Source organism: Brassica napus, chromosome A9 (genome assembly GCF_020379485.1).
Source record: "Brassica napus cultivar Da-Ae chromosome A9, Da-Ae, whole genome shotgun sequence".
Lineage (NCBI taxonomy): Eukaryota > Viridiplantae > Streptophyta > Magnoliopsida > Brassicales > Brassicaceae > Brassica > Brassica napus.
The window spans coordinates 1,283,683-1,309,213 of record NC_063442.1 but is presented as its reverse complement, the minus strand read 5'-3'; the positions used below and the strand labels follow the sequence as shown (position 1 = coordinate 1,309,213).

The window sequence follows — 25,531 nt, the reverse complement described above, 5'->3', positions numbered from 1 at the left end:
TTTTCGAAAATTGTAAAAAATATGTAAACATACAGCATTAAAAAATGGAAGCGTCCACATCAGCGGAAAAAATTTATCCCGAAAGATGACACGTGGCATAAAATATAGTTTTACATTTTAATATTAATTATTTTCAAAAATTGTAAAAAATATGTAAACATACAGCATTAAAAAATGGAAAAACTACATTAAACATATGTAAGATTACTATTTTTCACTTAAAAAAAAAGACGGATTATCTCCATAATATAACATTACCGTTTTATTAAAAAAAAACAAAAAACATTATATTGGAAGCGTCCACATCAGCGGAAAAAATTTATCCCGAAAGATGACACGTGGCATAAAATATAGTTTTACATTTTAATATTAATTATTTTCAAAAATTGTAAAAAATATGTAAACATACAGCATTAAAAAATGGAAAAACTACATTAAACATATGTAAGATTACTATTTTTCACTTAAAAAAAAAAACGGTTTATCTCCATAATGTAACATTACCGTTTTATAAAAAAAAAACAAAAAACATTATATATAATTTCGAAAATAATAATTATAAGTAAAACATACAACATAAAAATGGAAATACTACATTAAACATAAATATGTTTGACTTCTCTACTAATAAAAGGGAGCTTTTGAGGCTCCATAGGGCGTCCACATCAGCGGAAAAAATTTATCCCGAAAGATGATACGTGGCATAAAATATAGTTTTACATTTTAATATTAATTATTTTCGAAAATTGTAAAAACTACTAATAAAAGGGAGCTTTTGAGGCTCCATAGGGCGTCCACATCAGCGGAAAAAAATTATCCCGAAAGATGACACGTGGCATAAAATATAGTTTTACATTTTAATATTAATTATTTTCGAAAATTGTAAAAAATATGTAAACATACAGCATTAAAAAATGGAAGCGTCCACATCAGCGAAAAAAATTTATCCCGAAAGATGACACGTGGCATAAAATATAGTTTTACATTTTAATATTAATTATTTTCAAAAATTGTAAAAAATATGTAAACATACAGCATTAAAAAATGGAAAAACTACATTAAACATATGTAAGATTACTATTTTTCACTTAAAAAAAAAAGACGGCTTATCTCCATAATGTAACATTACCGTTTTATAAAAAAAAAAACAAAAAACATTATATATAATTTCGAAAATAATAATTATAAGTAAAACATACAACATAAAAATGGAAATACTACATTAAACATAAATATGTTTGACTTCTCTACTAATAAAAGGGAGCTTTTGAGGCTCCATAGGGCGTCCACATCAGCGGAAAAAATTTATCCCGAAAGATGATACGTGGCATAAAATATAGTTTTACATTTTAATATTAATTATTTTCGAAAATTGTAAAAAATATGTAAACATACAGCATTAAAAAATGGAAAAACTACATTAAACATATGTAAGATTACTATTTTTCACTTAAAAAAAAAGACGGCTTATCTCCATAATGTAACATTACCGTTTTATAAAAAAAAAACAACAAACATTATATATAATTTCGAAAATAATAAATATAAGTAAAACATACAACATAAAAATGGAAATACTACATTAAACATAAATATGTTTGACTTATCTCCATAATGTAACATTACCGTTTTATAAAAAAAAAACAAAAACATTATATATAATTTTGAAAATAATAAATATAAGTAAAACATACAACATAAAAATGGAAATACTACATTAAACATAAATATGTTTGACTATTTGTCCAAGTTCTTCTATTAAACATTGCCGTTTTACATTAAAAATAGAAAAATACGTAAAGATTTAAACATCTATCTTAAAATATAAAATATATACATTAACTAAATATAAAGTATAAGAAAGAGAAATACTCAATATATAGAAAAATAAATAATAAGTAAATATTATAAATATATAAATATACGAATTATATATACAATAATAAGTAAATGCACAATTATTAAAAAATGAAAAGAGTATATTAAATATTAAACATCTATCTTAAAATGTAAAATATAGATATTAAGTAAATAGAAAGTATTAGAAAAGGAAATACACAATTTAAAAAAATGGAAAAAATACATTAGTATTTAAACATCTATCTTAAAATGTAAATCAATCTTAAAATATAAAATTATTAGTAAATAGAAAGTATAAAAAATATAAATACACAATATAAAGAAAAATAAATAATAAGTAAATATATAATATAAGTGAATACCAAATTTAAAAAATGGGAAATTACATTAAGATTTAAAAATATATATTAAAATTTAAAATATAGATATTACGTAAATCTCGCCCGAGACCAGCAACCAAAAATTTTCCCAACTTTTATCCGGATCTTACAGTGGATTCCCTCATAAATTCGGAATCTCGCTCATGGAATTTACAGGTAATTAGGACTCTTGTGGATCCTACGGATGCGAAAATAATTGAAAGTATTCCTTTAAGTAGGAATCAGTTTGAGGATAGGAATGGATGGCATTTTACTAAAACTGGAAAATATTCAGTCCAATCAGGCTATCAAGTGGAACGGGTCTATCCGGATAAGGAAAAACCGCCAGTTTTTTATGGCCCTACAGTGGATATACTTAAAGCTTTCTGTTGGAAAGTTCGGTGTCCCCCAAAAATAAGGCATTTTTTATGGCAACTTCTCTCAGGATGTATATCGGTCATGAAAAATCTCAAGGCAAGAGGGATAAATGGAGATACATATTGTGCTCGATGCGGAGAACCTGAAGAATCAATTAACCATGTATTTTTTGAATGTCCACCGGCACGCCAAGTGTGGGCATTATCCAAGATTCCGTCAGCTCCGAATTTTTTTCCTATTTCTTCATTGTTTGCTAATATGGATCATCTATTTTGGAGAGTCCGGCCAAAGATGGATGATCATCAGTTTGCATGGATTTTATGGTATATTTGGAAAGCTCGAAATAACAAAGTTTTCAGTAATTTGGATATTGATCCGAGGGATACTCTTCAATTAGCTGAAATAGAATCATCACTTTGGGCAGAAGCACAGGTGGGAAATGACCCAACGAGAGGGCTCTCGGTACAGACCAATGTTCCCCTAGTGACACAAGGTCGATGGTGTTTCCTAGATGGTTCATGGAAGGATGAGGATACATTCTCAGGACAAGGCTGGTATAGTACTTTACCAGGGTTTGATGGGCTGCTAGGGGCAAGGAATGTAAGGGCATGTCTTTCACCCCTTCATTCGGAGATAGAGGCGTTGATTTGGGCAATGGAATGTATGAAGAATTTAAGACAGTTTCAGGTAACGTTTGCAACGGATTGTTCTCAATTGGTGAAGATGGTTTCGGAACCAGAAGAATGGCCAGCATTCGAAAGCTATTTGGAAGACATACAGTTTCTCAAAGGAAGTTTCCTCAACTCAGATATCGTTCATGTACCTCGGACAGCGAATCTTCGGGCGGATAGTCTAGCACGCAGTGCTAGGAAACAATCGTCCTTTGTCGTTCACATGGATGCGGAGTTACCGATTTGGTTTACAGAGTCAACATGAGTCTGTAAATTCTTTGCTGTCAAAAAAAAAAAAAAAAAAAAAAAAAAGATATTACGTAAATAGAAAGTATAACAAATGGAAATATACAATTTAAAAAATGGAAAACATACATTAAGATTTAAACATCTATCTAAAAATGTAAAATATAGATATTAAGTAAATTAAAAGTACAAGAAATGGAAATACATATACATGAAAATAAATAATAAGTAAATAATGTAAATATATAATATATGAATTATATATGTAATAATAAGTAAATACACTATTTTTTTAAAAATGGAAAAAGTTCATCAAGCATTAAACATCTATCTTAAAATGTAAAATATATAATATAAGTAAATACACAATTTAAAAAATGGAAAAAGTGCATTAATATTTAAATATCTATTTAAAAATATAAAATTTAGATATTACGTAAATAAAAATATAAGAAATGGAAATAAACATTTAAAAAAATGGAAAAAGTACATTAAGATTTAAGCATCTATCTTAAAATGTACTTCTATCTTTAAATGGTAGTAAATTATATAAAAATGGAAATACCACATTAAACAAAAAAAAAATGTATAATTTTACATCAAGAAAGTCCCTATAAAACTCATTATTCCATCCACATCAACCTCACACTATTAAGTAAAATTTCAAAGCACTCGAGCAAAAAAATGGTTTCACTATCAACTCTTGCCGTCCCAAAAACCTTTAACGACATTGAATGAGATTTTTTTATAACAACAAACTTTTTGTTAGGTGGATTCATTGTTGGGAAACCCGCAACTTCCAAAAGCCAAACTTATTCATGGGAATTGAATTGCTTTTCATAAACTCAAAGGTATTCTTACAAAAAAATGGTTTCACTATCAACTCTTGCCGTCCCAAAAACCTTTAACGACATTGAATGAGATTTTTTTATAACAACAAACTTTTTGTTAGGTGGATTCATTGTTGGGAAACCCGCAACTTCCAAAAGCCAAACTTATTCATGGGAATTGAATTGCTTTTCATAAACTCAAAGGTATTCTTACAAATTTAAATTAATCTAATCTATAATTTTATTGTTAATATTCATACTAACTCTTTCATGATCAAACCATTTCAGTTGATAACCATTCAAGCGTTTATCCCGAAACACTTCCTTCCTCGCCGAATCAGGTATTGGTTCATATTGGTTTAGTATTGTTTTTGGTTTACTAACCGGTTTAGGATGGTCTTATTGTAAATATAATTTAAGTTGGTTTAGCATATATTATGTTTAAAATAACTTAAATTAAATAATAATAATATTATGCTTAAAATATAATTTTAGAGAGTTTTCAAATATAGTTTACAGAACATTATAGGTGATGAATTTAATTTATTAAATTCGTTTATTACTTAAAACTAAGTTTTTTAAAAAACATACTGAGTTATAAATATCAATGATGGATTGGTGAGTATAACATGAAGACAAAAATATAAATATCTGATTTTCAAGATAAGAAATTTAGCTTTTATTCAGATACTCAATATATAATATCTTAAATTATGTTTAAAAAAATATACATAATTTATATATATAGATTAATCTTCCAAACTTAAACTATTATATTATATATGAATAATGTTTTTAAATAAAAATAATTTCTGATTTAAAATAAAAATAAAAACAACAAATGTTTATTTACAAATAATGGATGTAATTTACATTATACTATCATTTAACAAGTATTAGATACGTTTTGATATATCATTATTTTCTATTCCCAGAAAACAATAAATTGTTAAACATCAATATCATCTCGGTTAAGTATACGAACAACAAAAATTCAAACATCACAAAAAATATTTACATAACCATTATAATACAATAATTTAATCAAAAATACAATTAAAAAAATATTAAAAAGAATAGTTATATACTTAATATTTGAAAATAAAAGATATTTTTGCTAAAATTGTATTTACCTGGCCAAGGAGATCGACCATCTTTTTACGGATCGATCGAATGTTGAGCATGTGGTCGATCCAAAAATACTCTGCAGTTTAATAAAATCTCTAAAACATTTATTCCAACACTCAAAAGATAGTTTTGCTAAATATGATAACTAAATAGCCAATAAAATTACAAAAAAATATTTAAATAGTAAAAAATATGTTAATTTAACGTGTTAAAATTTAAAATAAATTTTAATTATGACATGCATTTTAACATTTATATAAATATAAATCATAGCCTAAATATAAATAATTTAACAAATTAAATTAGAAAAAAATAAAAATCCCGGGCGTAGCCCGGGTTAATCCCTAGTCTATACTAATAAAGTAGAACAGAAACACTCCAGAGGCTGCCACGTCAGCAGACCCCGTTCGTTTTGCTGACACGTGTCGAAGGGAGAGGGGATTTCGTTTTTTTCTTACGCGAGAGTTTGGTTACGGGAGGAGATTTGGTTTTGTTTGGGCTTTTGTTTTTACTTTGGGCCCAAGTGATGTTGCTAGGGTTGACGTATGCTCACGGCGTTGCCATTTCCGCCTTCCTCTTTCCATCGTTTTTGCTTTCTCACCTCTCTGTAACGTAGTCTTCATTGAAATCGATCTTTAATTCGATCATCAATTTTCACCCCACCTCTCTTCCCACTCCATCTCATTTGCTCTTATGGACGACCCGGTTTTGTAACAGATCGGAGGTGGCGCTATAAATACGTGTGTCTTGGAGCGATGAGGATCTACAGCTCTGAGATTTATAGCTTAAGCAATCCGACGCGCCTTCCGATATGTCTTCATATGTTCTTCTCGCTAACTTGAGAGCAGGCCGTTGCTCAAACACCGCTGAAGTTCGTCTTCTGAGGTTCTGGGAAGCTCGCAACGTCAGGAAAGATGGAGAGCTTATGAGCCTTGACATGCTTCTCCTTGATGAACAGGTAAATCCGATTGTGTTCTGTTTCTTATTTATGTCAGTTAGATCTTGATGTTTAATTGTTTGGTTTATTCTTGACTCGTCGCAGTCTACGCTGATACACGGGAGCATCAACTCAAGCCGCGTTGACACTTTCCGGAGGCGGCTCAGTGAAGGCTCCGTCTACTCTCTCAGTGGTTTCGACGTGGCACGGGCTAACCCAAAATACCGACTCTCTGACTCTCCGGTGTCCATACGCTTCAATGATGGAACTTTTTTTGAGCCAAAAACTGACTCGGACAAGGACATTCCGACTGAGTTATTCAGGTTTCGCAGCCATGAACAGTTTCTGGCATTGGCAAATACTAACAGAGAACTCCCAGGTTTATCTCTTCTGTACTAATACACTTATCCTTCTCACCTCTACTGACGTTTATTAAAAAAAAAATTTCAAGATATCGTTGGTGGAGTAAGTTCCGTGAGGAGCACGATCACCGACGGTCTACGCGGTCCTCAGCGTGTAATGGTGACTCTACGTTTGGAAGGGTAAGCTGTATATTTGTTTATCCAGTAATTGACATAGTCTTTGTTGCTAACACGACATCAAATTGCATCAGGGATGTCAATGTTTGTGTCAGTATGTTTGATGATCGTGCTGTAACTTTCCAAACTAAGTTTGACGAGCACGTCTCTAAGCCAAGGGTTATACTGTTTACAAGTATCAATCCCAAAGTTGTTGGAGGTAAGATACATGTTTTCACCTAAGAGCCCTTCATTAGCACGGTTCACTTACGCATTTTCCACTTTCAGGGAAGCTTTTTCTCAACGCTACGTCTGGTACGCACTTTTATTTCGACCGTGAAACATCAGCTGGAAAAGAGCATTATGAAAAGTAAGTGTTTTATGCTGAGATTGATATAGTTCACCTCATTGGTTTGTTTTCAACTGATTTATCTTGGGTGTTGTTTGCACACTAGGCTGGTTGGTGATGGAGCCAATTCGAGCTCTTCTAAATCAAAAGTGGTCTCAGCTCAGAAAATCGAGCCCTTGACCGTTGCTGAACTGAACCAATATGTCCTTGCCGCTGACCCACAGGTTAAATTATTCCAAACAGAATCTTTTATTTCGTGTGTTTCCTTCTAATTCTACGAGCATTCTTTTTGGTCTCAGGATATTGAGTTCCTATGCAAGGCCGAGGTGACCAGTCTTCAGTCGGATAAGGGATGGTGCTATATCGGATGCTCCAAAAGCGCAAAGAAGCTTCAGCGGGATGAAACATCTTTCACTTGTCTCTCGTGTGATAGGGAGAACGCTACGGGTGTGTTAAGGTTGAGATTCTTCACTGATCTTATTCAATTGTTTCAGATAAGTTGTCTCATAGCATGTGCGTTAGTTTATCACATTATCTCAACTCTGTTTACAGGTATCGGGTGGAGTTCTCGGTGGCGGACCATACGGATGAGGCTGTATTTGTAGCATTTGATACAGAGATTGCTAAGCTAACCAACATCCAAGCATCTGAGGCTGCACATATTTTTGTAAGCACTCAGCATATGTAACAGTAGCTCATGCTTCTGTGTCTTTGATCCATTTCCATAATCCTAAGCTTCTATTTGCAGGGTGCGGGTGTGAATGCTAGGGTCGACAGCGACTTCCCTCCGTTCTTGAATGAAGTAGTTGGAAAAACTTTCACTTTCCAGCTCAAGTTGGGTCAGTTCAACTTCACCTCCAAGCACCAGAGTTTCACTGTCTCCCGTATAATAAGTGAACACGAGAGAGCGCCATTGCCAGCGTTTGTTAACGATGTTAGTATTTTTAAAGTTATAGTTTACAAAATTTACAGCACTATATTGACACCGTTACAATGGTTTCAGGGGGGTGATCATGGACCAGCTGACAATGGAGATGGTGTGGCACCAAAGATTGATGAGAGTACCGTTGTCAGCAACAATGCATCGGCATCAAATGTCCCATATCACGGTTCTCAGGCTGCAAAAAACAGAAGCTTGTCAATGATGGGAACGTGAAGAAGAAGGCACACAAGGAGTAGATCAACCTGGATTGCATCATTTCCCACCGCTTACCTATCAAAAAATGCTTTATCTTTTGTTCATCTTTTTAATTTAAACTCTTTAGTTTCTTTTTTCCTAATATTATAGATTTGAATTCTATGTCTGGTGGATGTTTTAACGAATGCAATCTGATCTTTTTCTTTCGATATTATACAGTCTTCCGTTTTGGTGCTTTGATATTAACCTAAGATGCTCAAAATATTTGTTATCCTTTATGCTACACATTGTACTTTCAGTTTGCAAAAATAAAATAAAAACATAACAATTTTTAAATTTAAAGATCATGTAAATCATTTGAAGGCGAAGTTTAATATTTGTGGCCATGTTGAATCAACCATAAAATATTAAAATCATGTAAATTGGGCTTTCCGTGTAAATTATAAACCAAATACACTCTAAATTCTAAACCAACTAATTATGTGTTAAAGTTTTCACCATGTATCTGTGCTGATAAAAAAAACAATGAATAGGAACCTAATTATTATATGCGCTGCACACTAACTTATATTGTTCTAATATGGAGCAGATATTGCTTGGCACTGAAGTTATTTAAGATCGAACGTACATTCATTGGCACTAACTTTAAAATAAAGTATGAGCTATTTTGTGATTTACCTTAAAAGAAAAAAAAAATTAGATTAGCCTCTTTACCATGCAGAGTAAAAAAGTTTATAGAAAACAGTAACGGTTAACGATAGGTCTTTCAGCTACACACCATCATTATTTTACATTTAACGTTAGAGTCAATTAAATACACATTACTCAGCTGTTACGTACTTTTACTGGATCAATATCTAATATACCTAACACAATTACATATCCCAAGACTATTCTAAAATTACAAACTCTTAAGCATGGTTAAGGCAACCGCTAAAGCTAGATGCAAGAACAGCAAAGGAGGTGTCTCAGATAATCAGTCTCAGTCTGAAGCATCGAGTTCAACAGCATCAACCGTCAAGAAGAGTGGTTACATAAGAAAAGCAAGTCTGTTATTCACAAACTTCTGTTCTTCTGTTTGCTGGCATTTCCTCTTATTTTTATTTTGTTTTTTTCTGTTTGTGGAAGATTACTCTGTTTTGTCTATAAAGATTTAGATTTCCATGCTAAAAAAGTTAATGGATACTTAAAAAAGTTATAACATTTCTTATCGTGAAAAAGTAAAAAACTTTATTATTGGATTGTTGTTGCTTGCTTTCACTGAAGAACGCAGGAACGTGGAAAAACAAAATCAGTACGCAACAATCTTGATGACTATTTGAAACCAAGTTTTCAGGGTTATTAAAATGACTTACGACTTATCTACATTTAGGCCTCGGCCTATCTAATATTCATTCAAACATTACCTAACTTTCAAAAATGAAGTAAATTCAGCACAAACAACTAACTCCAAAACATGGCTACATAAAAAACATAAGAATTACAGCAAAATGCAACCGCCCCGGGCGGGCATGCCACTAGTAAAAAATAAAGTAGGATTGGAGATGTCTTCAGTGGTTACCAACACATCAACCTAAATTTGCATTGGCTGAAGCACTACAACCAATAGCAAAACAGTGGAATGAAGATAATCTGCTACCTACTATTAACAGAAGACGATTGTAATGCAGCTAGACGCATATACATGCCTACAAAGTGAGGGAAAATTTTTAACCACATCCTTTTCAATTGCTCGTATGTACTTGACACTTGGAATCTATCAACTATATCAACAATGTGTCTACAACTAATATCTAAAGTCTAGAGAACAACATAACATCCATGTTATCACTACTTATATTGCCTACAACCAGGTCCGGTTATGGGAGGAAGCTAGGGGGGAAACATGAGCTTTCCGGCTCTCAATAGTCAATATCATCAAATATTTTCAATTCTCAATTTACAAAGTTTATTTCAGTTTAAAGGTAAAGTAGGTTAGTTTAATGCTGCTATTTTAGGTCCTTTTTTTCTTTTTAACAACTCATGACCGGTACTGCATATATCAAAATCAGATCAACAATCTCTGGCCTTTTGGTTAATGTGGCGTCTGTGGAACGTTTTTTTGGAATCCCTGGAAACAGAGCTAGGAAAGCAAATGAAGATGATTTGGAATGGAACATTTTTACTCGTGAACAATTAATGTATAATGTCTTTCTTTTTTTTTGAGAAAGGGTTTACTATTAAAACAATGTATAATGTCTTTGTATTGTATCCATCATTTATTCTAACAATATCTTCCAACTTTTGGATTCAGTAAATCATATGTCAAAAAAATGTAACTGAAATTATAATTATTATTTTATAGTATTCTCACATAAATGTCCAAAACTACAACGGTTTATTAAAGTTCTACTATGGACTAATAAAGTAAGAATAAATAATCAAATACAAGAAACTACGAAAGTAAACCGGCCATATACGGCACGCCACTCTGAACCATCCACTCATCTCCAAACAAGAAATTCGAAACCGTAAAGTTATTCGCATCGGTTGAGTTGATCACGTGATAACCTGGCCAAACCACCCGATTCGTGGTACTTGAACCGGGTCCGGTATTGTTATACTCAGCATAGTACAGCGTACTCAATGCAAAATCTCCATTCCACTCTCTCCAACCAACCGGTTCAACAAAACCATCCAAGTACGATTGCATGAAAACCGTACGTGAATACTCTTTCCACGGTCGTCCCAAATACGTTTTGACCGTATAGTTGCTCGAAGCCAGATCATCCGCAGGTCTAATCGTACAATTGTGGATCGAAGTTCCTGTGTTTTGGTTCGGGTCGGTACGACCTTGAGCTGTGATAGCGTTAAACTGGTTCGGTAACGCTTGTCTCGGATACAGATTACAATTTTGTAAGACAACAGCTGCGTTTCCGAATATGAAATCGACTGTTCCATATATGTCGCATTCTCTATAGAATTGTCTTAGTGAGTGAGTGTATAAAGTGTCTTGGTAAGCTTCGAAACTGCAGCTATAAAAGATGGAGAGATCGGCGCTGCTCCTCAACGCCACGGCCTGGTGCTTCTCTGGTCCGGCCGTGTTCCGGAAAGTCATGTTTACCGCGACGAAGTTCGGCGATGTCACGGCTGAAAGAATAAACACACAACGATTATTCTTTTTTTCTAACAAATACTATAAAACAAAACGATAATAGTTGACCCAAGATGAAAAAGAATTGTTAATGCGTCTTGTCACTTATTCACTAGTCTCCTAGAAGTACTACAAAGTGTGTCATATAGTGAGAAACGTGTTGAACTACAACGCATTTAAAGGTTGGGTTCAATTCTTTTTGGTTAAAGTCAATCCAAAAATATGCGTCGGCAACATGCAAAAGTGTTTTTGTATTTCTATTGCAAATATGACAAATATAGTAATTATTTTTAAAATACTCGTTTTAAGTATCATAAAAATTGTAAATTTGTGAAAATAAACTTTGAGCATATTAAAATTCATAAAATGAGACATGAATCTTAAAGAATTTAGTAACTCTTTGAATTCGAATCATTAGCTTTTAAAACTCATATACAGTTCAAAACTAATTGTGGTACTATTGGAACTAAACTTAATTATTTATATTTAAAAAAACTTATTTATTTAAATGTTACTTCAAGGTACTTGTTTTGATTAAACAACTACACAATATTAGTATTAGTATTATATTTATATTATGAATGTCATTTTGACACTTTTGACAACATTAGCTATTTTCATAATATTATACTACAAAATTCATAATATTAATTTTCTTTTCAGATATAATTAGTAGTATTTTAACTAGCTTTTTTGAAGAACTTTTAAAACTATGCACCAATAGTATTTTAACTAGCTAAATATAGCTACAAACTAAAGTCATTCATGCATGTGGAATAAAGCATATCATATCTCTTATGGACGTACCAAAAGTGGCGGAGTTGAAAGTGGTCCAACCGTCAACGACGCTCCGGTTACCGGTAATAATCGTACGGTTGATTCCGTCACCGATCATCATTAGATACCTTTTGTTCTTAGCGATCAATACGTTTTCGTCATAAACACCAGACGTCACGTAGATAACAAAGTATCCAGCTGTACCGTCGGTTTTGTTCGGCGCCGCCGCAACTGCGTCCGTAATGGTCGTGAAATTCCCTGTTCCGTTTTGGTTCACCGTCACAATGTCACTCACAAGCACCGTGTTATCGTCATTGTCGTCGGCGAGCTTCCTCCTGCTTAAAGACTCGTAAACGGCGCGCGTCTGTTCCGTCATCTTTAACGGCAAAGCTCCGTTACGAAAGTGACGGAGCGGCTTGTTGTGAGAGTGAGTGTTCTTCGGGTGGGCCCAAGAGTAGCCGGTTTGTTTCTTCTTCTTTGGGACCCACCCTTTGGTGAACAAAGCGAGGGAAACGCTGAAAAGCTTCGTGTCGTTAATGAGAGGCAATGCGACGCCGTTCCGTATGGTCCACGAGGAGGAAGCCGCGGTGTTGACCCCGTCGAGACACGTTTGCTCGTTGGTCAACGCCGCGGAAAGAAGCGTTTGGATATCATCGGCTTTCGAAAACGACAGCGTTTTGGACGATGCGGTGACGTTGACGGTCTCGAACGACGTTGTGAGATAGTCCGTAGTGAGGCTAGCTAAGTCACGGCAGTCTTGGAGAGCTCCAACGGCGGAGTGTGATAATAAGCCTTTGTTGCGTTTGAGGTATTTGTCTATCGTGCGTGTGAATTTTCGCGACTGCGTTAGTGACTTACGTAGGGAGAAGCGGCCGTAGTCCCGAACGTCCCCTTGTGACGTTTGTGGGAACACTGACTTGCAGAACTTGGGGTCCGGAGTCGTTTTGCAGATGCTTGAGGAAGAGTTTGATGAAGAAGTAAGGATTTGAGAAGCAATGAAGAGTGTTTGAAGAGACAAGAAGAGTGTAATGAGCAAGAGTTTTGGAAATGTCATGTTTCTGTTTATTGTATTTGTTAAATGAATGTTTTGTATTTTGGAGAATTAGGTTTAGTGGGTTTATATAGAGTGGAGGAGGTTGGGAGGTGGTCCATATAAATGTTACTGACATGGAGAAAATTTTCACAAATAATCTAGTATAAATGTAGCTGTTGTGGCCATATTTTCAATTGTTTTATTCAAAATCTAAGTTATGTGATGTGTTATTTAAATGTTTCCCCTTTTTATTTTAATTATAATATAACAAAACAACAATAATGGCCGATCTATGTAGTTTTTTTTTCCAAGTCAATATCATGGAGTCTTGTGTGAGAAAAACGCGTTGTTACGTATATATTATATTCATCGGACATTGCATCTCCAAAGCTGCCCAGCTGTTTTTGGTAAAGATCTATGTCCGTTCATGTCCTGGCTCTAATCGGATAATGATGGAATACTATATTACGAGATATCGGGATATGTATAACTAACTCACCAGTGTATTAATTATATATAAATATTTATGCGTAAAACTACAATGAATATAAAGCTTGAATATTATGCGTATTTCGTGTTAAAATAAAATAAAATCAATTTATGAACTGCTCAGATCCTGTAGAATAATTATTGTCGATGGCGGTGGCAATGTGTTAGGCAATAGTATGCATATAATGTATTACTATTAATGTATGTGTTTCAAAAAAAAAAAAAGTATTACTATTAATGTATATTCTCTATAAAACTTTCGTTGTTTCGCCTAAATTAACTATATTAGGTATGGACTATTTGACTTATGAGCTCAAATAATTAAACAATAATTGTCTAATTACTTTCTTTTTCTTTTGTAAAGTTGTGATAATTTATCTATTATTGTACGCCTATATGCACCGGCATGTTATACACACACATTTAGCTTGTAAATTTACAACCATTACCTCTTTTTTTTGGTCAAACAAATTTACAACCATTACCATAATTCATTTTTGTAGGTGTATATTTACTACACAATTATCATAACACCAGCAGATTCAAAAGGAAAAATAAAAGAATGAACGTCGGTTTTGTATATTCGAAGGATTAACATTAACTTCTTTTTTTTTGTTCAAAAGGGATTAACATTAACTATTCTTGTAAATTACAAAGATATTCGTCTGTTTGATTTTTTCTAGTTTTTGGTGTTGCCAGGGATTGAAAGAAAAAATCTGCAACTTATTTTAACCAGATCCAAGCCATATTAAACGTGACTTTTGATTGATAAAATATTTATGAAATGGTATTTAAAACGTCATTTCGCTATTATGCATCTTATCAAACCAAAACTATAGTTTTATGCAGCTTCCTATTTTTAGTAGAAGAGAGATCTCGTTAAGTTAAGAGTAGCATAAGAATTTAAGAACATTTTCCCATTTTTCAACATTTTAAAATATGTATTTAATGTGGTGTAGAAAAATTGTATGAGCAGGAATATCTTTTTGGGTCAACACGCAGAAATAATTGAGACTGAAGAAGTGTCAACTGTCCAGCCACATTCTAATCACGTCCTGGTCCACCTTAAGATTTTGCATTTTTAAACTAAATAAATATTCCTAAACCTCATGAAAACTTAAAAATTCTGCAGTTGTGTTGACTAAACTGGTTATTCAGTAGTTAGCATTCCTTAATGTTATTTTGCTAGTACTATTCTGTTTGTATCTAAATATTATTGTTTGTCGCATTAGTTGGACAGTACTGCATATTTTTCTTTGCTGGGGACCTTTAAAAGAGAATATGTGTTAATGATAAAATTGCAGACGGTCCGAAAGCGATGGAGACTATAGGCAAAGACTTGCTGTGGAATCAAATTAGCCAAACACTTTTCTTTAATATAACCTTCATTTCTTTGGTTGCGTTTTTATTTTATTAAACTTGCATGTCATCATAGTAATCCTTTTACGTTAGTTTTAATTGCTTATATTTGTATAATTTTTTTTTGTTAACAATTACAGACTCTAAAATTCAAACTGATAGCACATGTCTATGCGGACATGTGTATAGGGTGAATCCTAACACTTCTGGCTAGTTTGTGTGTCATTGTTTTGGTCGCTCTTGATACATGTTTCATAGCAAAAGAGTTGATTTTTTCTTTGCATCTTTGGTACTCTTCAACGTATATGGCGAACGCGGTCTATTCTTATGGTGTTCACTAACTCCAAATAATTTGTCGCAAAGTTAAAGTGCTCATATATTTCATGGCTCATTTTCGAAAACAATGGAGAAAGACTACAATGTACATTCTTTATCTCATCAATCCATCATATCCTTATAACGAGCAATACCATACCAATCATGTACACTGATCACATTCTTTCCAAACCTATTTATATAACACTATCTTCATGTGTGTGGGTCTGGTTATTCTCTCTCTATATCCATCTGATATGCATTTTAATTCTCACTGTCGGATACCAAAATAGGATTCCGTCCAAAGAATGTAATCTGTTTGTTAAAATGTTTTGGGGTCTCGATCTATATTTTATACGACTTATTACTTCTTTCTTTTTAAATATACCGTAGTATCTATGTAAATTGATTATTCTTATTTGATAGATTCCATCATAGATTCCACATTAGCAAATACTCCATCTGTTTCAAAATACTTGATGTTTTAGATGAATGCACAAGAATTAAGACATACTCTTTTTTCTAAAAAGTAACATTAAAAATATAAAGTAAAACTAATTCAGCCAATCACAAAACCTACGATAAAACATCATTGATGACACAGTTTTCTGTAAAACTAAAACTAATATAAAAATATCAAAACATCAAGTATTTTGAAACATTTTAAACTCTCCAAAACATCATCTATTTTGAAACGGAGGGAGTATCAAAAGCATTGGAATCTTTATGGATTTATGGGATACTAGAAAGAGTCCAAGTTCTCAGTGTTAGTGGAAATTCACAAAATATGATTTCTTTTGTGGTAATTTTATATTCTTGGTATTTGAGTAAGTACAATATGATCATACATGGAAAAATTAGGAACTACTTATTGAATTTGAATTCGTTCTATGTAAAGATAATAAAGTTTTAAAGGTGAAGTTTTAAAAATGCTTTATTAAATCCTAATATGCCGTGAAATCTTAGAAAGCTTAATATAAAACTTATATGTATATAGAGTTTCAAGTTTTAGAGCATCTGCAACTTCACTATATATTTTTTTTTAATTGAGTTTCGGGTAAAATATGTACTAACCCAATTCTACATTTTATTTTATAATGTGTAAAAATGAGCTTATTCTAAAATGGAATATCATTCGAAGAAAATTCACTCCATTTGAGAATTACTCTAAGTAAAAGTTTACATTAGAATTTTACTCTATTCTCTTACATATGTATTTCCTGAATTTAACAGAAATTTATAATTATCTTAAAATACAATTATGTTTGTAAATAGAACATAGTTTATCTCCAACAATCATTATAAATATTTTTTTATTGCTTTATGAAGATAGAAGTTTTACAAAAAAAATTCGTCTCACAAAGATTAGAACTTTGTGATGACAAAAAAAAAGATAAAATTTTATGTTTTCAGTGTAATTTTTATCTTTTAAAAAAAATTCTTGGCCATATACTTTTGGATAGAAATGCAATTGCTTGTTTATTAAATATACTCAACTAAACGCATTAATACTACTTCATTGAAAAAGTAGACGTGGTAATTAACTGAATTCAGTTTCCTAGGTACGGTTCTATAGTCAAATCGATAGCTAATTACACTCATTTTCTAAGTAAAGTTTACCCCGTAATTCCAAATTTAAAGTATCGTTAAGCAATGAAGAATTGCGCCATGCTTTGAGTTTGATTAAATGTAAAAAGTTAATGGAAAACAGTGACACGTATAAGAATGTAAGGAATGGAGAAAAATGGCACGCATGTCATCCTCAACTTTTTTCTCTCGTCAATTTAACTCAATTTGTTTGCCGACATAATTATACCGAGATAGACATACAAAAACGGCACGCATTATATAATCTGCAATTCTACGTGTATGTAATGTCATTATGGGAAGCTTTGAAAATCTTTATGAAGGAACGTATCAAAATTTAAGAACATACAACCACAAGATAAGGGAGCATTTATCTTGCAAATTGATCTATAACCAATGTAATTTTATTTATACAAAAATCTCCAACTTTTACATTATAGTTTTCTTTCTAAATATATAGTTGAAATGTACATCCTTATTTTTAGTTTTACATTATTATTTTTCTGTCTGAATAGTGAATATACAGTTGACATCTACATCGATATATTTTGGGAGACACTTGTTATATAAATGCAGCTTAAAATGCTTCCTGCTCCTGGATATGTAAAAATATAAATATAAATTATTTAAAAAATCGTAGATTTACAATTTAGTTTCAAGAGAAATCGAACTTGTGATTCTCTAACAACTAAGGGCCTGACTGGTTCAAACGCAGCGGTTGCGGTTACGATTACGGGAGTTTGTGGATGCGGGCAATTGCGGTTTCTAACGGTTTTAAGAAATTTGTACGACTGGTACTGCGGTTAAAAATTGGTGCGTTTGCGGGTGACTTATCACTGGTTAACTACCAAATACGGTAACAGTCAAATAATAAATTAACAATATTTACATTTAATATAATTATAAAAATATCAAAAATCATAAAATTATAATAAATATAAAATTTATATTTAGAAAGTTATAATTTTAATTTTTGAAAATTTATTGAAAATGTTTTTATTATAAAATTTTATAATATTTATTAAAATATAATAGATATATTTTAATATTTCATAATTTCAATTTTAAATTTTTTATTAAATATTTTTACTTTTGTATATATATTGTTTAAAAAAAAAAATTTACCCTCCCGCAAACGCTAGTTGGAGCCAACTTTTAAATTTATGAGATTCAGAGCGGTTTGAAGCGGTTTAGAACGATTCGAATGATTATTGCAAACCGCCGACAACCGCTACCAACCGCAAAAGCTGCGTTTGCGGGTGGTAGCGGAAAAACCAGTCGCCCCCTAAATATAGAATGCTGCAACGTAAGCAAAATATTTATATATCTGTTATAGATATTCTAATCCTGGAAATAGATATATAGTCACGTTGAAAATACTGGTAGCGCTAGGAATGATCATAAGACATGCTTGATGATGACAAATTGGCAAACAAGGGATACATTATTTTCCTAACGTCTTTGAATATTATTGAAAGAATCCAACTAAGAAACCAACAACAAGAAAAAACCAATTTAGAATCACGTATTTTTAACCTCTTATTTTGTTAATTTTTAAAACTTCTTTTTAACACAAAACATCTTCAGAGAAAAGAATGATGATAAAACCTTACATGGAAATTAGTTAAAGAAAACAAAAACAATCGTCTTATATTTTTTTTTAATAATTGGAAGACAATTCAAAACACACAAATCATAACAAAATCAAAACCTAGAAGATAAGTCAATTATTATTTTTTAATCTAAAATTAACCGTATCATCGTCACATGGGAACAGAGTGATAAGAGAGAAAGTTCGAGTAATCTATTTTCTTCATAATGTACACATAATTGCTACTTGTAAGAAAAATATTTAAATAACATCCTAACTTCTTATATTCTTATTTCTAATCCATGCATACGATATGCAGCACATAGACTAATTAATATCATGAGCTGAGCTTCCTAGATAAAGAAGAAAAATCACTACACTTGCGGAGGACCTCCAATCATTCGACTAATGTGGAATAGCGTTGGTCGGAGTAGGTGTACTATACATATTTATTAGAAGGCGAATGCTGAACAACCGCAGGAAAAAAATTCAAGCGCAACGGATTGATCGGAAAGGATCATAGCAGATTATCCTCAAACGAGAATCACCTTCGTTCGAATTGAAATCATCTCAAAACCAATCGTCGAACAAAAACCGACTCCCTTACTTTTTTATCGAACAACCAAATAAAATTGTCGGTTTAACATTTTCAGACCGAAAATGACTTTTGTTTCTACAAATGCTCCAAAACTGTTAATAATTAACTCAGACCCATTAAGGGTTTTGATGAGCTTTATTCTGCTAATACAGGTCCATAGAAATTAGGACTTTATAGATAATGTCCAATGGATCAAAGTATTAGTAATGGTCATGCTTGGTCAAATTACATATTTTTCCAATACAAATCGATCATGAATTTATTCATACCAAATCTATTTATTTGTACATGAGAACATGTGTGGGTTAATTGGTAACAGTGGCAGAAAGTCATTACCGAGTTCGAGACTTAATTGGGTCTGTAACTATTGGGCATAATCTTCTTGTCTGTAGGCCCGTTTAGCGTCTCTGTAGCCCAGTTTCTCTCCGACCATACCAGCTGATAGAGATTTTCTTCTCAGTTAGGCCTTGAACATAACACAGTGTCGGAGACATAGACTGAATGCAAATGAATTCAAATCTTTCATCGCAAACTTACTTAACATTATGGCGCAATATTCAAAGTTTGGCTTGTCTATGGAGACTTGTGCTTCCTTTCTTTGGTTTTCCTCGTACATTTATGTTTGCAAAGGGACAAGTTCAAAGATACTCATGATACATGCTTCCTGCTACCCAAGTAGGCATACCAAACTTTTAGGCTGAGGTGATTTCGGTAAGGAAAGACAAACACGATCTAATGAATGACTAAGTTTATGCTTGTAACTACAACTTGATTGAGGAATGTAATAACCGAGGAAGAAGATGCAAGAAAAGGAAAAGCTTGATTTCCTCAGAAACACTTCTCAAGAGCCTGTCTCTACATTTATTACCAGGAAAAGAAAAAGAGAAAACGTTTCTTGAAACATAAACCATGAGCTGTTCCATTTTCATTCTCTCTTTTTTTCACTTTTGCTGATCCTTGATTCAGCTGCTCTCATAGCTTTGGAATCTTGTCCACATTTTTGTGGACAAACTGAGATCCCCTTCCCGTTTGGAGTGGGAGAGGGATGCTCTCTAGAAAACGGGTACGATATTGAATGCCAAAATCATGCGGGGAAACATGTTCCTATTCTCGGAGTTAGTAGCATAGAAGTTGTAAAGATATCTCTTCCAGGTTATGAATATAGTGATTATGAGTCATGGTTACAAGCGTCAATTATCATCAGAAGCTCTAATGATGCAACTATGTTCTTGGATGCAACTATTCATGTATTTTCATATTTCTGAACTTTTTTCAACATCTATGTGTCAACCCATACGAAAATATTAATTTCTCCGGTAAATACTATATATGAATCCTATAATCTTTAATGTTGTTTTAAATTTTCATGGTAAACACATTCTACATTAGTATTAATTTATATTAAACTCTCTTTCATGGTACATGAGCATCGTTTATTTTTTTGTCAATTAATTTAGTAAAACTTCATAATACACCATAAATTGGTGGATTAACCACTATAAAATCGCTATTTTCAAAAAAAACGGAGATAACAAAAGTTTCAAACCTCTTTGACATTCATCATATGTTAGTGCATGATGGAACTATGCATTAAAACAGTATTTTATATTTTTGAATTTTTCTTAAAATCTATGTGTTAACCCCAACAAAAATATTGATTTTTTCAGTAAATGCTTTATATATTGAAGCCTATGATCTTTAGTGTTGTTTAAAATTTCTAAACACATTTTACATTTGTATTAATGTATATTAAACTCTCTTTCATGGTACATGTGCATAATTTTAATTTTTTGTCAATTAATTTAGTAAAACTTCATAATACTCTCTATATTGGGGGCTAACCACTATTAAATCGCTATTTTCTAGAGAAACGGAGACAACGAAAGTTTCAAACCTCTTTGACCTTTATCATATGTTAGTTAAGGATGAAACTATGCATTAAAACATTATTTTCATATTTTTGAATTTTTTTTCTCAAATTCTATGTGTTAACCCCTAAGAAAATATTGAATTTTCCGGTAAATGCTCTATATACTGAAACCTATGATCTTTAGTGTGTTTTAAATTTCTAAACACATTCTACATTTGTATTAATCTATATTAAACTCTCTTTCATGGTACATGACATCGTTTTAAGTTTTTGTAAATTTATTTAGTAAAACTTTATAATACTCCCTAAATTAGTGGACTAACCACTATAAAATCGCTATGCTCTAGAAAAACGGAGACAACAAAAGCTCCAAACCTCTTTGATCTTCATAATATGTTAGAGGAGGATGCAACTATGCGTTAAAACAGTATTTCTATATTTTGAATTTTCTCAAAATCTATGTTTTAACCCCTAAGAAAATATTGAATTTTCCGGTAAATGCTCTATATACTGAAGCCTATGATCTTTATTGTTGTATTAAATTTTTTTTAACACATTCTACACTTGTATTAATATATATTTAACTCTATTTCATGGTACATGAGCATCGTTTTATTTTTTTTGTAAATTTATTTATTAAAACTTTATAATACTCCTTAAATTGGTGGACTAACCACTATAAAATTGCTATTCTCTAGAAAAACAGAGACAACAAAAGTTCTAAACCTCTTTGATCTTCATAATATGTTAGTGAAAGATGCAACTATGCATTAAAATAGTATTTCATTTTTTGAATCTGTCTCAAAATCTATGTGTCAACCCCTAAGAAATATTAATTTTTCGGTAAATGCTCTATATACTGAAGTCTATGATCTTTAGTATGTTTTAAAATTTCTAAACACATTCTACATTTAAATTAATATATATTAAACTCTCTTTCATGGTACATGAGCATCATTTTAATTTTTTGTCAATTAATTTAGTATAACTTCATAATACTTCCTAAATGGTGAACTAACCAATATAAAATCGTTATTTTCTAGAAAAACGGGGACAACAAAAGTTAGAAACCTCTTTGAAATTTATCTTATGTTAGTGAAAGATACAATTATACATTAAAACATTATTTTCATATTTTGAATTTTTCTCAAAATGTAAGTGTTAACCCCTACGAAAATATTGAATTTTTTGGCAAATGCTCTATATACTGAAGCCTATGATATTTTGTGTTGTTTTTGAATTTCTAAATACATTCTACATTTGTATTAATGTATACTAAACTCTCTTTCATTGTACATGGGCATCATTTAATTTTTTATCAATTAATTTAGTAAAACTTCATTATACTCCCTAAATTGGTGGACTAACCAATATAACATTGCTATTCTCTAGAAAAACGGAGACAACAAAAGTTTCAAACCTCTTTGACCTTCATCATATGTTAGTGAAGGTTACAACTACGCATTAAAACAGTATTTTCATATTTTCAATTTTTCACAAAATCTAGGTGTCAACACCCCTACTAAAATATTTACTTTTTCGGTAAATACTCAATATACTGAATCTTATAATTTTTAGTGTTGTTTTAAAAATTTCTAAACACATTCTACGTTAGTATTAATGTATATTAAACTCTCTTTCATGGTACATGGGCATCGTTTTATTTTTTTGTTAATTAATTTAGTAAAACTTCATAATACTCCCTAAATTGGTGGACTAACCACTATAAAATCGTTATTTTCCAGAGAAACAGAGATAACAAAAGTTCCAAATCTCTTTGACACTCATCATATATTAAGGAAGGATGGAATTATGCATTAAAATAATATTTTCATATTTTTGAATTTTTTTTCAAAATCTTTGTGTCCCTACGAAATATGAATTTTTCAATAAATGCTCTATATACTGAAGCCTATGATTTTTAGTGTTGCTTTAAAATTTCTAAAAGCATTATATATTTATATTAAAGTATATTAAACTCTCTTTCATGATACATATGCATCATTTTAATCTTTTGTAAATTAAATTTAGTAAAATTTCATAATACTCCTTAATTGGTGGGTCAGCCACTATAAAATTGCTATTTTCTAGAGAAACAAAGACATAAAAGTTCCAAACCTCTTTGACATTCATCAATTGTTAGTGCAGGATGCAACTATGCATTAAAACAATATTTTTGAATTTTCACAAAATCTATGTGTTAACCCGTAAGAAAAAATATTAAATTTTTTGGTAAATGCTCTATATACTAAAGCCTATGATCTTTAGTGTTGTTTTTAAACTATCTAAACACATTTTAAATTTGTATTAATGTATATTAAACTTTCTTTCATGATACATGGGCTCGTTCGTTTAAGTTTGTAAATTTATTTAGTAAAACTTTATAATACTCCTAAATTGGTGGACTAACCACTATAAAATCGCTATTCTCTAGAAAAACGAAGACAACAAAAGTTCCAAACCTCTTTGATCTTCATAATATGTTAGTGAATGATGCAACTATGCATTAAAACAGTATTTTCATATTTGAATTTTTTTCAAAATCTATGTGTTAACCCTAAAAAATATTAAATTTTTTGGTAAATGCTCTATATACTGAAGCATATAATCTTAGTGTTGGTTAAAAATTTAAACACAATCTACATTAAATTAAAGTATATAAACTTTCTTTCAAGGTACATGAGCATCATTAATTTTTTATCAATTAATTTAGTATAAACTTCATAATACTCCTTAAATTGGTGGAATAACCACTATAAAATCGCTATTCTCTAGAAAAAACAGGGACAACAAAAGTTCCAAACCTCTTTGACATTTATCATATATTAGTGAATATACAATTATTCACTAAAACAGTATTTCATATTTTGATTTTTCTCAAAATATATGTGTTAACCCTACGAAAATATTGAATTTCGGTAAATGCTCTATATACTGAAGCCTATGATATTTAGTGTTGTTTTTAAATTTCTAAATACATTCTAAATTTGTATTAATGTATATGAACTCTCTTTCATTGGTACATGAACATCATTTTAATTTTTGTCAATTAATTTAGTAAAACTTCATTATACTCCCTAAATTGGTGGACTAACCAATATAACATAGCTATTCTTAGAAAAACGGAGACACAAAGGTTCAAACCTCTTTGACCTTCATCATATGTTAGTGAATGATACAACTATGCATTAAAACAGTATTTTTATATTTCAATTTTCACAAAATCTAGGTGTCAACAACCCCTACGAAAATATTTACTTTTCGGTAAATACTCTATATACTGAATCCTATGATTTTAGTTTGTTTTAAAATGTTCTAAACACCTTCTACATTAGTATTAATGTATATTGAACTCTCTTCATGATACATGGGTATCGTTTTATTTTGGGTCAATTATTTAGTAAAACTTTATAATACCCTCTAATTGTGTAGACTAATCACTATAAAATCACTATTTTCTAGAGAAACGGGGACAACAAAAGTTCAAACCTCTTTGACCTTCATCATATGTAGTGAAGGATGGAACTATGCATTAAAAACAGTATTTTCATATTCTTAAATTTTTCTCAAAATCTATGTGTCCAACCCATACGAAAATATTGACTTTTCGGTAAATACTATATATACTGAATCCTATGATTTTATTGTTGTTTTACAATTTCTAAATAATATTCTACATTTGTATTAATGTGTATTAAATCTTTTTCATGCTACGTGGCATCATTTTTAAAGTTTTGGTCTATTAATTTAGAAAACTTCATAATACTCCCTAAATTGGTGACTATAGATATGATTATATAAAATCGTATTTTTACAGAACGGAGACAACAAAAGTTCCAACCTCTTTGACTTCATCATTGTTAGTGCATGATGCAACTATGCATTAAAACAGTATTTTCATATTTTTGATTTTTTCTCAAAATCTATGTGTTTTTTCAGTAATACTCTATATACTGAATCATATGATCTTTTAGTGGGTTTTAAAATTCTAAACACATGTTATTTGTATTAATGTATATTAAACTTCTTTCATGGTAAATGGAGCCATTATTTTAGTTTTGTTACCATTTATTAGTAAAAACCTTACATACTCCTAATTGGGATTAACCACTATAAAATGCTATTCAATAAAAACGGAGAAAACAAAGGTTCAAACCTCTTTGATCTTCATAATATTTAGTGAAAGAGCCAAACTATGCATTAAATCAGAATTCATATTTTTTAATTATTCTTCAAATTATATTGTGGTAAACCTTTGAGATAATGTTGACTTTTCGGTAAATAACTATATATACTGAATCTTATGAACTTAGTGTGTTTTTAAAATTTCTAAACACACATTATTTAAATTGTATTAATTTATAT

General features: G+C 31.2%; 2 protein-coding genes across 2 annotated transcripts; one reads left to right on the top strand and one right to left on the bottom strand.

Annotated features, from left to right (window-relative positions):
- Positions 1-5,781: 5,781 nt before the first annotated feature.
- Positions 5,782-8,697, top strand: LOC106365514 (replication protein A 70 kDa DNA-binding subunit A-like). The gene is made up of 10 exons (XM_048739208.1): positions 5,782-6,430; positions 6,515-6,788; positions 6,861-6,951; positions 7,023-7,147; positions 7,216-7,297; positions 7,383-7,500; positions 7,576-7,733; positions 7,829-7,943; positions 8,025-8,210; positions 8,280-8,697. Exons 1-10 carry the CDS (start codon positions 6,284-6,286, stop codon positions 8,430-8,432), a joined length of 1,449 nt encoding a protein of 482 aa, XP_048595165.1. The 5' UTR covers positions 5,782-6,283; the 3' UTR covers positions 8,433-8,697.
- Positions 8,698-10,729: 2,032 nt separating this feature from the next.
- On the bottom strand, positions 10,730-13,430 carry LOC125577658 (probable pectinesterase/pectinesterase inhibitor 41). The gene is made up of 2 exons (XM_048739207.1): positions 12,355-13,430; positions 10,730-11,543 (listed from the first exon to the last, which is right to left on the bottom strand). Exons 1-2 carry the CDS (start codon positions 13,376-13,378, stop codon positions 10,849-10,851), a joined length of 1,719 nt encoding a protein of 572 aa, XP_048595164.1. The 5' UTR covers positions 13,379-13,430; the 3' UTR covers positions 10,730-10,848.
- Positions 13,431-25,531: the final 12,101 nt, after the last annotated feature.